Below are 16,174 nucleotides of genomic sequence, written 5' to 3'. Positions count from 1 at the left end.
CCACACAAAGGGTTTTTATGTCTCCTGTGTGTCTTGTGTTTCGTTGCTCATCCCCCCCTCCCATTCCCTCTTCGTGTAATGAAGTCTACACTCTAGTTCTCTCGTTGCTATGCTCCCACTGCTTAAGGTATAACACTAAGCTCCCACTGCTTAAGGTATAACACTAAGCTCCCACTGCTTAAGGTATAACACTAAGCTCCCACTGCTTAAGGTATAACACTAAGCTCCCACTGCTTAAGGTATAACACTAACACTAAGGTGAGGAGAGAACGAGTTTGTCTTCTTTATTACACATTAGTGTTTGCTTTTGTTCTCTTTTTTTCTGGTTATTCAAATGTTGGGTGATTTCAAAATACATTCGGCCAATATACGAGGGTTGAGGGCGAATTTCTTTGCAGTGCATGAACATATTCATTTTCACCATCCTTACATTCTAGCTCTTTGTGAGACTCAGGTGCGGGAGAATGCAGATCCACAGGATTTTCACATCACTGGTATTTGTACGTAATGACGACGTGTTCCAAAGACGACAGCACCTGGACTCACAGGATCCTGAATTTAATTCGCTTTGGGTTAAATTCGAGATTGGATCACATATACAGCACTTCGGATTTTTATATAGAAGTCCAAACTCAGAAAGGGAGGCTTCCATCAACGCCTTTGACGCCCCTTTCTGATTCCATTACAAATATTTTGGAGGATTTTCCGGGCAGTGAAATCGTTGTCGCTGGGCATTTCAATGTCCACAACTCGCTCCTGGCTTTCCCATTCGAGTCATACGACTCCTGAGGGCCAATACGTTGAGCTTTTCGCTGCGCACAATGGTTTGGGGCAACTGGTTAACGAACCGACACATATCGCATGTGTTCAAGGGCACAAAAATAATACTCTTGAGCTTGTTTTAACTTCACACCCTGAAAAGTATGAAAAGTTAATACTCTTGCACCTCTTGGTAACTCCGATCACTGCATGGTTTCAACATCTTTTTCGTACTCTGCTCTTCGTACTGCTTCCTCCCCAGCCCCGAAGCGATCAATATTTTTATACGAAAAAGAACATTGGAACTCTTTCATCATTTTAATTGGAAACTTTGATTTCTAGATGACGATATAAATGCTACTGCTGAAATGATTGAGAAGATAATTTTAAATGGAATAAAGACATTTATTCCAGTTAAGACTATAACGGCTAAATCAGATGACAAAAGTTGGTTATGGACGATACACTCTGCCAGGATTTGCTGGCCATTTCTGAGTGGGGTCGAATGAATCGAGTAGATTTTAATGCTCGGAAGACTCAGTGCTGCTTGTTATCACACAAACGATTCGCTGATCCATTACGATCATCTTTGTCTATCATCTCTGTCTGTAGATGTTGAGCAATCAGAAGCTCTTGATGTTCTGGGCATGAAACAACAAAGTAATATCCGTTGGGCTACACATGTATTCGAAGTGTCGGAGGAAGCATTCAAGTGTTTAGGCTTCCTTAAACGGTGTAAGAATTACTTCACTCCGTCTGATCATCTTAACATCCACACCACTTTCATAAGGCAGAAAATTGAGTACAACTCATATGTATGGGCTGGAGCTTCAAAATCATGTCTGGAGCTAGTGGACCGTGTACAGAGGAGAGCGATGGCTTTGATTGGGGACAGTGGGGTATCCAACTCTATTGCCTCCCTTCATCATCGTCGCCATGTGGATTGTTTGGCGCTGTTCCATCGATACTTTCATGGTGTGTGTTCATCTGATATTCGTCTTCTTATTCCTGATGTAAGGATGTATGTCAGGGATACTAGCCATTCCAGGAACTCACACCCGTTTGTATTTGATTGGCCAGCAGACCGCATAATGCATTATAGAGAGAATTCTTATTTCGCCGGAACCGTTCGTATGTGAAATCGACTTCCGGCTAATGTTTTTCCCACCCACTTTGACATTCAAAGATTTAAGACAAATGTCAATAAGCATTACATCCTTTTCCCTCCCTCCAATTCCTAATTTCCTCTCGCCAACGCAATGCACTGCATTCATAGGGGACATCCCCGGCGTGTTGGCTGACAGAAAAAAAGTCCACTGATCGCTTTATATAGCAGTTATATCAAAACATGGACCGATATGGCCCATTTATAATCCCAATCGACCTACACCTATAGCTAGGAAGTATTTGTGCAAAATTTCAAGCGTCTTCAAGCGAAAATCAACAACTGTGCTAAGAATAGTTCAGATAGGTCCCATATAAACCCATTTGGGGTCTTGACATCTTGAGCCTCTATAGGGCGTAATTCCTGAAATTTTGCATGAGGTGTTTTGTTATGACATTCAGCAACTGTGTTAAGTATAGTTAAAATTGGTCTATAACCTGATGTAGCTGTCATATAAACCCATCTGGGGTCTTGACATCTTGAGCCTCTAGAGGGCGTAATTCTTATCCGATTTAGATGAAATTTTGCATGAGGTGTTTTGTTATGACATTCAACAACCGTGTTAAGTATGGTTGAAATCGGCCCATAAACTGATATAGCTGCCATATAAACCGATCTGGGGTCTTGACTTCTTGAGCCACTAGAGGGCGCAATTCTTATCCGATTTGGCTGACATTTTGCACGACTTGTTTTGTCATGACTTCTAACAACTGTGCGTAGTATGGTTGAAATCGGTCCATAACCTGATATAGCTGTCATATAAACCCATCTGGGGTCTTGACATCTTGAGCCTCTAGAGGGCGCAATTATTATTCGATTTGGCTGACATTTTCCATGAGGTGTTTTGTTATGACATTCAACAACTGTGGGTAGTATGGTTCAAATCGGTCTATAACCTCATATAGCTGCCATATAATCCGATCTGGGGTCTTGACTCTTTGAGCCACTAGAGGGCGCAATTCTTATCCGATTTAGCTGCAAATTTTGCATGAAGTGTTTTGTTACGACATTCAACAACCGTGTCAAGTATGGTTGAAATCGGTCCATAACCTGATATAGCTGCCATATAAACCCATCTGGGGTCTTGACATCTTAAGCCACTAGAGGGCGCAATTCTTACCCGATTTAGATGAAATTTTGCATGAGGTGTTTTGTTATGACATTCAACAACCGTGTTAAGTATGGTTGAAATCGGCCCATAACCTGATATAGCTGCCATATAAAACGATCTGGGGTCTTGACTTCTTGAGCCACAAGAGGGCGCAATTATTATCTGATTTGGGTGAAATTTTGCATGAGGTGTTCTTTTATGATTTTAAACAACTGTGTTAAGTATGGTTGAAATCGGTCTATAACCTGATATAGCTGTCATATAAACCGATCTGGGTTCTTGACTTCTTTACCCTCTAGAGGGCGCAATCAATATCTGCTTTGGGTGAAATTTTGTACAACGGCTTCTCTTATGACCCTCAACATACGTGTCAAACATGGTTCTGAATCGGTATATAACCTAATACAGCTCCCATATAAAACGATCTCCCTATTTTACTTTTTGAGCCCCTAAAGGCGAAATCCTCATTCGATTTGGCTGAAATTTCACACAATGACTTCTACTGTGGTCTTCAACACCCATTCCATTATGGCCCATAACTTGATATAGCTGCAATAGCATAGCAATTCTTTTCTTTTATCCTTTCCTTTCCTTTATTTGCCCATAAAAAGAGACACCGGGAAAAGAATTCGACAAATGCGGTGGAGGGTATATAAGATTCGGCCCGGCCGAACTTGGCACACTGTGACTTGTTAATTTTAAATCAGCACACAATGTTTGCTAATAACGATATGTTGTAGGAGTAAAAAAAAAATTATGACAAGATAAATTTTAATAAAAATAACTTTTATAAAGCAATTTTGAAGGAAAATGTATGCCTACGTTCATAAATTCTTGGTGTACATTTAAGTAATCCAAATTTCTTCAAAAGTTTCTCACTGATGTCTGCACTTAAATGCAATTTGCTCTTTTGTTTGTGTGTTTTTTACTTTTCAGACTGTGTCAGAGAATTTTCTTTCTTATACGGCACCATCAAGTCTCCCAATTGGCCCTTGCCTTATGCAGCAAATGTAAATTGTTCTTGGATTATAACGGCACCTCTGGGCTTTAAAATTGAGTTAAGGATTCAAAATTTCACTTTGGAGCAGGATTGCACAGGAGATTTCCTAGAGATAAGGTGCGTACATATCTTTGAAAAAAAAATTATTACTTATTTACTTTTTTCACAAGGAATGGAAAATATCCATCCTCGCCTTTAATAGGCCGATATTGTGGAGATCGCATTCCCTCGAGAATAACCTCGTTGGCCAATAGCCTATTTTTGAGACTCACCTCGGATGACTCAGTTCAGGGCCGAGGTTTCCACTTAAATTGGGAACAAACTGAGACGGGATGTGGCGGCAAGTTGACTTCCTACAAAGGCTCCATACATTCACCAGTTTGGGACTCAATAACTACAGAATTTAGTCCTATTTGTGATTGGCTGATACAAGTGGGCCAAGGATCCTCGATATTGCTGAACATTAAAACCTCCATAGATGAATTCCAATTTTGCAGCAACAATCATTTGCGAATTTATGATGGTTCTTCGACATCCAGTCCTATGTTGAATTTCGATTGCTTGTCGGTGCAGAGAAAGGGACAAATGACACTGACCTCCACCTCTAACCAAATGCTAATCATGTATAAGGCTTCCAAGGATTCCATGGATGAGGCCGAGTTCATATTGGACTACGAGACCAATTGCAATATGGTATTGGATCATGTTGTGGGCATCATTGAGTCACCCAACTTCCCCGGACCCTATCCCGAACTGCTTAATTGTAAATGGGATATTGCAGCTGGTTCCAAGAATAGAATCCAATTAGCATTTTCCCACATCAGCTTGGAGACTGACAGCATGCCATGTGAACATGATTATATTGAAGTTTGGGATATGCAAGACTCGGATGTTCTCACCAAACAAAGACTGTGCACACATCAGTCTCAGCCCATAACTTCTCAGGGTAATCACATAAGGCTATTGTTCGTCACCGACTATTCGAATAGCAAGAATGGTTTTCGCGCTGACTACTCTCGCCAGGGATGTGGTCAAGTCTTCACCGAGAGAGTAAAGGTCATTACATCACCCAACTATCCCCATAGCTTAGATGTGGACTGCGAGTACTACGTTGAAGTGACTGCGGGGGAGAAAATCATTCTTAATGTCCTTGAGTTCCAAACCGACACAGAAACAGAAAATTGTGATGCCGATGCTTTGATCATAAGGGAATCGAAAAAATCTCTTTTACCCCTGCTAGAACAGTGTTCTTCGCGTAAGACGGGTCCCCTGACAGTGACATCGAACTCGAATCGGCTGTACCTACACTACCGCTCCAGTAACTCCGGAAGCAATAAATATTTCAAAGCCATTTATCGCACCGAAGCAGCCCAGTGTGGTGGCAAATTCCTAGCCAGTTCTGGCACCATAACATCACCCAATTTCCCTCACCTAACCAAACAAGATTACAACTGTGTGTGGGAGATTTCTGTGCCCTTGAGCGATAACATTCAATTATCCATCAAAAGCATAGACAACGCGTTAACTGATAACTGCACAGATAATTATCTGAAAATTTCATATCGTTCACAAAACACAACTGAGTTTCGATGCCTTTCGGCCTCATATCAAAACAGTCTCCTGATTCCCACCAATACGCTGACAGTTGAATTTGTAAGCAAATCCGCTTCCGATGGTGTCCGGTTCGCTCTGGCCTTTGCCAAGCAGTGTGGTGGTACTATTGCAAAAGATTCCGGAGTAATTACAGCAAATTCAGCCGAAAACTGCAAATGGACATTCAATGAGCCGGAGGGTAACAGTTTGAAGAAATTTTGAAGCAATTGCTAAATATTTTGTTTAATTTTCTTTTCAGGAACTTTGATAGTTATAAACATTGTGCAATTCGATTGTTATTGTGGTACAAATGTCAAAGGGAAAGCCGAGTGTGGATTAGGGGTAGGTATTCATAAATAAGAAAAAAAAAAATTAAAAAGCTTAAACTGGCTGAATAAGGTTTTCTTTACACTTATAGAAAAATTTTGCTGAAAATAGCAAGCACTGTCTGCTGACTGTTATTCTTGCTGCAGTTCTGCTATTGCAGCAGTAGTTCTGCTATTTCAGAACAGCAGGCCAACTGCTGAAAAAATTGTTTTTTGCTGAAAAGGACTGCCCCTTAATTTGTTAGTTATTGTTAAAATGAGAAAGAAAATGGGAACACTCTGCACACACTGATGTTATCCTTTTGTTGTTGTTTATAGCACAAGCTGTTTGACATGATAAAAAGGGTCATAGTTATCGTAAACAACACACAGCGCACATGCGTCCTCAGCATCATAGATAGGTATGAAGCACTTATGCGACATTACCTTTCTACTGTTGTTGTTCCACTTTTCTGAACCCGAGAGATGGAATGTTGTTGTTGTGTTAAAATGGAGATGTGTGTCTCTCTTATTAAGGAATTAAGGAAGTTCTTGAGTGATACCAGGAGGCAAATGAAGATGTGTGTCTCAGTGGCTGTTTATAATCCACTAGCTGACCCGGGCCGGCTTCGCTGCGCCTTCTTTTAGTTTATATGGAGCAAAAGTTTCCTTGGAATATTTATTTTCGACAATTAAAGAGCTTTAAGTGAAATACCATGCTAACTTGACTAACAGTTTAACAATATAAGTGGCTGTATCTGAATCCCATATGAAGGTCATATGGAGATCATATTGGTCTACGAATTTAGGTTGGGATGTAAGATGTACTCCATTCTTAAAATACTTCATTTCAGCCCGATATTCTCATGATAGCTGATTTAGGGGAAGAGATGGTCCCCCAGATACTTGGCCCTGAAAAAATATCAGCATCGTGCTCTTCTCTAAAATATCATTTATTTAAACCCCATATTGCCATTTGCTTAAGAGGACTTTACAGTATGAGGCGTCCCCTAAACACATGGCCCCAAAATAGGTTATTAAATTCGTTTTCTAATCTCAAATACCTTTCATTTGAGCCACATATTGACATGGTCGAAAAATTTTTACCCTTTGGGGGTGTTTTGGGGAAGAGGTGATGCCCTAAATACATGGTCCTACATTTGGATATCAAATTCGTTTTCTACTCCCATATACCTTTATTTGAGTCCCATACTGCGATGGTCAGTAAAAAATTGCTGTTTGTGGAATATTTTGGGAAAGGGGTAGACTTCCAAAAAATTGGTGCCGAAAGTGGGTAGCAACTCTTGCTCTACCTCCACATACCTTTCATTTAAGCTCCACATTGACATGGTCGGTAAATATGCCCGATTTAGGGGTGTTTTGAGGATTGGAGTGGTCCCCCAAACACTAAGCCCGGCAAATATATCAGCAACGTGCTCTCTTCTCATATATCTATACATCATTTATTTGAACCCCATATTGCCATTGGCCTCAAAATTGGATATCAAATTCGTTTTCTAATCTCATTTAATGTCCTCATTGCAAAAGTCAGCAAATATGTCCGAATTGGGGTATTGGCCCTAAAAACTATGAATATATAGTTCCACACTCTTTAAGACCCAAATTGTCTTGGTGAGCAAAAACGTCCTATTTGGGGCTTGTTGTGGTGGTAGGACGTCCCCTAGACAGTTGGTCCCTAATGGTGATATCAGATACATGGTCTACTCCCACATACCTTTAATTTGAGCCCCATATTTCCATAGTCGGCAAACATGACCGGCTTGGGGGGTGTTTTGGAGGATGGGCGGCTGCTCAGTGAGTTGGCCTTGAAAATATATGTCGGATTCGTGTTCTAGAAACCCTCTTATTTGAGCCTCATATTGCAATAGTTAACAAATACTTTCTATTTGGTGGTATTATGACGTATAGACGCATTTTCGGAATATTGATATCAGATTCGTGCCTTACACCCAGATGCCTTTCATTTGAGCCCCATATTGCTATAGTCGTAAATTTGTTCCCTTTGGGGAATGTTTTTGGGGAGAGGCGGCCCCCCATACACTTGGTCCCCGATTTGGAAATCAGATTCTAATACTACACTCAAATACCTTTTTTTAAGCCCCATACTCCCATGGTCAGTAAATTAGTCCTGTTTGGGGGGGAGTTTTGGGAAAGGGGTGGACCCCCAGAAACGTGGATATTAGATCCGTATTCTACTAGCAAATACCTTTCATGTGAGTCCTACATTGCCATGATCGGTAAATATGTCCGATTTAGGGGTGTTTTGGGGCTTGGGGTGGTCCTCCTAACACTTGGTCCGACAATTTTATATCAGATACGTTTTTTTATCGTAAATACCTTTCATTTGAGTCCCATATTGTCGTGATTGGTCTAAATATATGTTTGGTAGGTTTTGGGGGTGGAGCGGCCCCCCTAGGTACCCCACCCGAAATTGTATACCAAATTTTTGTTATTAAGTTACTATAAGAGAGCATAAAAAATTTCGCTTAATTAAGTTAATGTAAGAGAGCATACAACATTTCGCTTAAATCCCACCACCCATCCCCGAGATCTGGCGTTTCTGAAAATTTGTGTAAGGGGAAGGGACCCGATCCGCCGATTTAGGGTCTGCGGCTCACGAAAGCCACATTTATTATCCGATTTTGGTGAAATTTGGGACAGTGAGTTGTGTTAGGCCCTTCGACATCCTTCGTGAATTTAGCCCAGATCGGTCCAGAATTGAATATAGCTGCCACATAGACCGATCTCTCGATTTAAGGTTTTGGGGCCATAAAAACCACATTTATTATCCGATTTTGCTTAAATTTGGGACAGTGAATTGTGCTAGACCCTTCGACATCCTTCTTGAATTTGGCCTAAATCGGTCCAGATTTGGATATAGCTGCCATATAGACCGGTCCTACTCTTTAGGGTCGTACGCCCATAAAAGCCACATTTATAATCCGATTTCACTGAAATTTGGGACACTGAGTTGTCTTAGGCCGTTCGACATCTTTCTTCAATTTGGCCTGGATCGGTTCAGATTTGGATATAGCTGTCATATAGACCGATCTCTCGATTTAAGGTTTTGGGCCCATTAAAGCCTCTATTATCATGCGATTTTGCTGAAATTTGGGACAGTGAGTTGTTTTCGGCCCTTCGACATCTTTTTTTTTTAATTTGGCTCAGATCGGTCCAGATTTGATTATAGCTGCCATATAGACCGATCCTCCGATTTAGGGTCTTAGGCCCATAAAAGCCTCATCTATTATCCGATTGTGATGAAATTTGGGACAGTGAGTTGTCTTAGGCCCTTCGACATCTTACTTTAATTTGACCTTGATCGGTTCAGATTTGGATATAGCTGCCATATAGACCGATCTCTCGATTTAAGGTTTTGGGCCCATAAAGGGCGCACTTATTGTCCGATATCGTCGAAATTTGGGACAGTAAGTTAGGTTAGATTTTTCGATGTCCTTCTTCAATTTGGCCCACATCGGTCCAGATTTGGTTGTAGCTGCCATATAGACCGATCCTCCGATTTAGGATCTTAGGCCCATAAAAGCCTCTATTATTATGCGATTTTGCTCAAATTTGGGACAGTGAGTTGTCCTAGGCCCCTTGACATACTTCTTCAATTTGGCCCAGATCGGTTCAGATTTGGATATGCCTGCCATATAGACCGATCCACCGATGTAGGGTCTTAGGCCCATAAAAGCCACATTCATTATCCGATTTTGCTGAAATTTGGGACAGTGAGTTAAGTTAAGCCCCTTGACATTTTTCTGCAATATCGCACAGATCGGTCTAGATATGGCTATAGGTGCCATATAGACCGATATCTCGGTTTTGGGTTTTGAGGCCATAAAAGGAGCAGTTATTGTCCGATTTCACCGAAATTCGGGACAGTTCTTTGTGTTAGGCTTTTCGACATTTTTCTGCAACCTAGCTCAAATCGGTCCAGAGTTGGATATAGCTGCCATGTAGAGACCGATATCTCGATATAAAGTCTTGACCCGTAAAAGTCGCATTTAAAATCCGATTTCACTGAGATTTGACACAGTGACTTATGTTAGGCTGTTCGACATCCGTGTGGTATATGGTTCAGATCGGTTTATTTTTAGATATAGCTACTGTACTCATTAGCATTTGGTCCAAATCGGAACATATTTCGAAGGGACTAAGGTATGCATTTTTCACTGGATTTTCATGAAAGGTGGTTTATGTATATACCCGAGATGGTGGGTATCCAAAGTTCCGCCCGGCCGAACTTAACGCCTCTTTACTTGTTTTATATAAGAAGATTATTTAGAGAAGATTTCGTTCCCATTTTTTATTGTTTTTCTCCAGTTTAAGGTTAACTATTTTGGCAGTGATGTAGCCTCCGCCAATTACACCAAACTCTTCTGTGAGGACTATCAACCCAGTGTTATGTTTGAAGCTTCCAAATTGGATGTATTTAGCAACAATGTTAATTTCCATGCCACATATTTTACAACGGACCACTTTTGCGGAGGCATTATATCATCACCTCGTGGATCATTGGCTTCACCGAACTGGCCGTCGTTGTATCGCCCCAACACAGATTGCTCTTGGACTTTAATAGCCCCCAGGGGTAATAGCCTTCAACTACAATTCGAAGAAATGGATATCGCCAGAAGTGAGGAATGCAATGAAGATTTCTTGGAGATAAGGAAAGAAATACACAGCAAATTATTGGGTCTCTATTGTGGTAATCAAATACCAGAAGACGACCTTAAGCCATTGGATTCCTATTGGATACGCTTCCGTAGTTCGGAAGGTAGTATTGGCAAAGGTTTTAAATTGAAATGGAGTTATGGTGAGTCATTTTTGGTGTTTATGTTTAGAATTTGAGTCTCAACACATTTGGACTTTCCCCATTTTAGCTCACCTTAACGAAATTGTGAACGAAACCAGAGGTCTAATAGAATCCCCCTCAACAGCTATGTTAAGCAATGAAGATGAGCCTTTTGTTTGGCGCGTTGTAGTGGAAAAGGGAAAATTTATCAAACTGGAGTTTGATCATTACAGTGAAGGATTACTTGTAAGTTGCATATAACGTTCCGTACAGAACATTTTACGAAGTTAAGCCCACATTGCTTCATGTACGATAACAGCCATATTGTGAGATTTTTTGGAGGAGGCTTCAGCGAATGCACTATGATCATTGAATACTATTCTAGTCAAGCTTATAACAAGTTAATGTGGTGAATCAGGATTACCACTACTAATATCCATAGCCGTATATCTATTCGCAGTGCCATGAATTGTCATGACGATATATTAACAGTCTTATTGATATAACGGCCTTGAAAGGGTATTTCTCATAAGTCGTTCAGATATTTCCTTACTTCGATACGTACAATATATTTTTTTTTTAAATTTTCCATCGCATTTCAGCTCTATGATGGCTTTACTGAAGAAGCTTTGCCTATCTCCATTGAAATTGCCCCTTGGGTCTTTGTGTCCAGTACCAATGCCATACTATTGAAGACAGACAACGAGCACGCCCATCAATTCCTTGTGAAATGGACTGCAGTCGATACCACGCCAGTTGACACGAACGTTACAAGCAATTCCACTTGTCACTCGGAACAGACGTTGAAGGACAAGAGTGGATTTCTACTCAATTCACCAAACTATCCAAATGGCTACGAAAATGATCTTCGCTGCGACTGGATCTTTCACCCGGCCAATGTGACCCATCATATTGTGTGTAAGGTGTATGAGGTCAAGTTGGAGATAATGGATGGATGTGCAGCGGATTATATGAGTATCTCAACATCCTCGGACATGGCGCGCTGGCATGCCGGAGAAAAATTGTGCAATGGCACTTCTACGCCTCTACAACCTTACCGTACAGTTCATGGAACTCCACATCTGAAAGTGGATTTTGTAACAGATCAAACTCTTAATGGCACTGGATTCAGAGCTTTAATTTCCTCGGAATGTGGATCGAATTTGACCCAGTCCGTGGGCTTTATTCAGGGAAACAAACTGGCTCTGGAAACGGATTGCAGGTGGCAAATTGCTGTTAAACCTGGCAAGCGCATATTTTTGCAATTAGATTTCGCAGCCCTGGAAGCCGCCAACCAAAACACTTGCCAAGAATATGCTCTGATTTATGATGGCCTCGATGAACATGCCCGCCTTTTGCCACCAGGAAAGGTATGCAATCCCCAGAATCAGACCAGACTTTTGAGAGTATCCAGCACCAACTATTTGACAATCAGATATGTACTCAGCCTGCCCAAACCTTTGTTGCCTGAGCGATGGAACCTAAGCTATGGCACATTTTCCGAATGCAATGAAGAATACCGCTTGATACCCGAAGTCTCCACGATCAACATGACATCACCCAATTATCCCAATACTCCCCAACCGCACACCGAATGTGAATGGACGTTTAAGGCGCCACCAGGAGAGATTATCAAAGTTGAGTTCGAGGATCGTTTCAGTTTTAATGCCCGGTTTTGTAAGCAAGAATACATTGAACTTTTCGATGGTTCAACCTTGTTGGCCAGAAGTTTGGGAAAGTACTGCCACAAACCGCCCACGATCAGGACTACCCAAAATATTCTAAAAATGCATTACTTAACGGACATCAATGAACCGCGAGGGCTATTTAAAGCCATCATATCCATCGATAAATGTGGTGCTTCGTATTCCAGTATGAGAGATGTGGTCAAATCACCCGGCTATCCCATACCTGGCTCCTATCCTTCATATTCCCAATGTGATTATGCCATATCCCTGCCATTCCATTTGCAAATACGCTTAGTCGTTGAAGATATTCACTTGCCATACGATAGCAAAAATCCCCAAAGAAGTGACTACTTGGAAATAATACCTTTGATGGCAGAAGATGACGAAGAAGTTCCACCAACCAAGTTTATTTTTGGCAACTTCACAAACTCAACCAACTTGGAGATGAATACAAACAAAGTCATTCTAAGATTCCACACATTTGCCAAGAACGCAAAATATCGCGGCTTTCGCATAGCATACCTCAGCTCTATTGATTCCAATCACCAGAATGTGGTAGGCGAATCTGGCCTACTGATGATGAAATTCCCCAAGAGAACACAATTCAATATTTACAAGCAGTGGAGAGTTACGGTTCCAAAGGGTTTGAGAGTTCGTTTGGAAATGCTCAATATGGACGAATTAAAGGAACAAAATACAACCGTGTAAGTAGAAACCCGAGTATCGATAATTTTTGTAAGCTTACATTCACAGACAAAAAAAAACTCTGCCGATAATAGCAAACACTGTCTGCCAACTGTAAGTGGTTACTTTTGTTGCTATTACAGCAATCGTTCTGCTATTTTAGCTAAATATTTGCTATTTCGGAACATCAAGCTGACTGCTGAAAAGCCTGTTGTTTGCTGAAAATGCCTGCTACTCTAGTTATGACGGAGTTTGTAAAAGAAGAAGAACAGGTTGGGTTAGTTAAGAGTGGCAGTCCTTTACATACTCACTTGGACAAATTTAGTCCATTGTGATACCACAGTAGCAACAGACCTCTGACCTCTGGTTGGAATCGAACCCATGACCCCCGCACTGACAAAACGAGCATGCTAAAAACTTGGCTACCAGGGCGCCTAGAAGAAGAGTAAATAAAACAAGTAAGGACGGGCCGAACGGGCGAAATCGGATAAAAAATAAAGCTTTTATGGGCTTCAGACCCTTTATCGGCAGATCGCTCTGAAAGGAAACTATATCTAAATATTGTCCGAAACAAACTATATTTGGGTCCCATGTTGGGAGATCGGTCTCTATGTCAGCTATATCTAAATATGACCCGATATAATCCACATTTAGGTCAGATGTCGGGAGGCTTAACATAATCTACTGTTCCAAATTTCAGCGAAATCGGTTAAAAAATAAAGCTTTTATAGTCCTTAGACCCTTTTATCGGGAGATCGGTCTATATGGAAACTGTATCTTAATATAGCCCAATCTAAACACTATTTAGGTCTAATGTCAGGAGGCTTGAAATAACCCACTATTTTAAATATCAGCGAAATCGGGTAAATAATTAAGTTTTTATGGGCTTCAGACCCTTTATCGGGAGATCGGTCTATATGGCAGCTATATCTAAATATGGACCGATCTAATCCATATTTGGGTCAGATGTCGGAACATAATCCAGTGTTCCGAATTTCAGCAAAATTGGGTAATAAATAAAGCTTTTATGGGCTTTAGAACTTTTATCGGGAGATCGGTCCATATGGAAGCTATATCGGTCCAGATGTGGATATAGCTGCCATATAGACCGATCTCTCGATTTTAGATTTTGGGCCATAAAAGGCGCATTTAATATCCGATGTCACCGAAATTTGGTACAGTGAGTTAGGTTATGCCCCTTGACAGACTTCTGCAATATGGCACAGATCGGTCGAGATTTGGACATAGCTGCCATATATTGTAGAATGATCTCTCGATTTTAGGTTTTCGGCCCATAAAAGGCGCATTTACTGTCCGATTTTGCCGAAATTTGAGACAGTGAGTTAAATTAAGCCCCTCGACATACTTCTGCAATACGTCACATATAGGTCTAGATTCGGATATAGCTGCCATATAGACCGATCTCTCGGTTCTAGGTTTTGGGGTCATAAAAGGCGCATTTATTGTCCGATGTCGCTGAAATTTGAGACTGTGAGTTAAGTTAGGTTTTTCGACGTCCTTCTTCGAATTGGCCCAGATCGGTCCAGATTTGGATATAGCTGCCTTTTATGGGCCCGATTTAATTTTTGGGCCCATAAAAGGCGCTTTTATTGTCTGATGTCGCTGAAATTTAAGACAGTGAGTTGTGTTGGGCCCCTCGACATCCTTCTTCAGTTTGGCCCAGATCGGTTTAGATTTGAATATAACTGCCATATAGACCGATCTCTCGATTTAAACTTTTGGACCCATAAAAGACTCATTCATTGCCCGATGTCGCCGAAAAACTCGTCCGATTGAACTGAAATTTTGCACGTAGTGTTTTGATATCACTTTCAACCAGTGTGTTAAGCATGTGTCAATCCGGTTCATAACCTGATATAGCTGCCATATAAACCGATCTTGGGTCTTGACTTCTTGAGCATTTAGAAGGCGCAATTCTTATCCGATTTGGTTGTAATTTTGCACCTGGTGTTTTGGTATCAGCTTCCAACTTTTGTGCGGAGTATGGTCCAAATCGGTCTATAACCTGGTATAGGTGCCATATAAAACGAACTTGGATCTTGACTTTTTGAGCCGCTAGAGTGCGCAATTCACATTCGATTTGGCTGAAATTTTGTATGAGGTGTTTTGTAACGACTTCTAAAAACTGTGATGAGTATGGCGAAAATCGGTCCATAACCTGATATAGCTGCCATTTAAACCAATCTGGGTCCTTGACTTCTTGAGCTTCTAGAGAGGGTAATTGTCATCCGATTTAGCACACATTTTGTACAACAGCCGCTCCCAGTGCCCTCAACATACGTGTGCAATATGGTCGGAATCGATCTATAGCTTGATATCGCTCCCATAGACATCGATCTCCCGATTTTGCTTCTTCAGCCCCTACAAGGAGCAATTCTTATCCGAATGAACTGAAATATTACACAATGACTTCTACTATGAGCTTCAACATTCAATTCATTTATGCTCCGAATCGGACTATAATTTAATATTGCTCCAATAGCATTAAACTTCTTATACATTATTCTTGGTTTGCCTAAAAAGAGTTGACGCGCAAAGAACTCGACAAATGCGATCCATAGTGGAGGGTATATTGGTTTCGGCCCGGCCGAACTTAGCACGCTCTTACTTGTTGATCATTATTTGACACTGTTTTGCAAGGCCACTGTAGCGCAGAGGTAAGCATGTCCGCCTAAGACGCTGAACGCCTGGGTTCGAATCCTGGCAAGACCATTAGAAAGAAATGTTCAGCGTTGGTTTTCCTCTCCTAATGCTGGCAACATTTGTGAGGTACTATGCCATGTAAAACTTTTCTCCAAAGAGGTGTCACACTGCGGCACGCAGTTCGGACTCGGCTAGAAAAGGGAGGCCCCTTATCATTGAGCTTAAACGTGAGTCGGACTGCACTCATTGATATGTGAGAAGTTTGCCCCTGTTTCTAAGTGGAATGTTCATGGGCAAATTTGCATTTGCAATGTGAATACAATGGATGGACATGTTTTTGGGCAAATTTGATAGAAAAAATGTGATTCAATTAGTTGCCAGTCTGA

The 16,174-nt window shown here is 41.1% G+C and overlaps 1 protein-coding gene across 1 annotated transcript in view; it reads left to right on the top strand.

The window, feature by feature from the left end:
* Nucleotides 1-16,174, top strand: part of LOC106094546 (cubilin homolog) — a 32,161-nt gene that overhangs the window by 6,879 nt on the left and 9,108 nt on the right. Inside the window, exons 11-16 of the mRNA XM_059369308.1 lie at nt 3,972-4,152; nt 4,206-5,827; nt 5,888-5,970; nt 10,284-10,773; nt 10,841-10,998; nt 11,355-13,144. Coding sequence (XP_059225291.1) covers nt 3,972-4,152; nt 4,206-5,827; nt 5,888-5,970; nt 10,284-10,773; nt 10,841-10,998; nt 11,355-13,144 — 4,324 coding nt within the window. The remainder of the gene's footprint in view (nt 1-3,971; nt 4,153-4,205; nt 5,828-5,887; nt 5,971-10,283; nt 10,774-10,840; nt 10,999-11,354; nt 13,145-16,174) is intronic.

The sequence above is a fragment of the Stomoxys calcitrans genome, chromosome 1 (genome assembly GCF_963082655.1).
Source record: "Stomoxys calcitrans chromosome 1, idStoCalc2.1, whole genome shotgun sequence".
Taxonomy (NCBI): Eukaryota; Metazoa; Arthropoda; class Insecta; order Diptera; family Muscidae; genus Stomoxys; species Stomoxys calcitrans.
The sequence above is the reverse complement of the archived record's forward strand: the minus strand, read 5'-3'. Positions and strand labels throughout refer to the sequence as shown.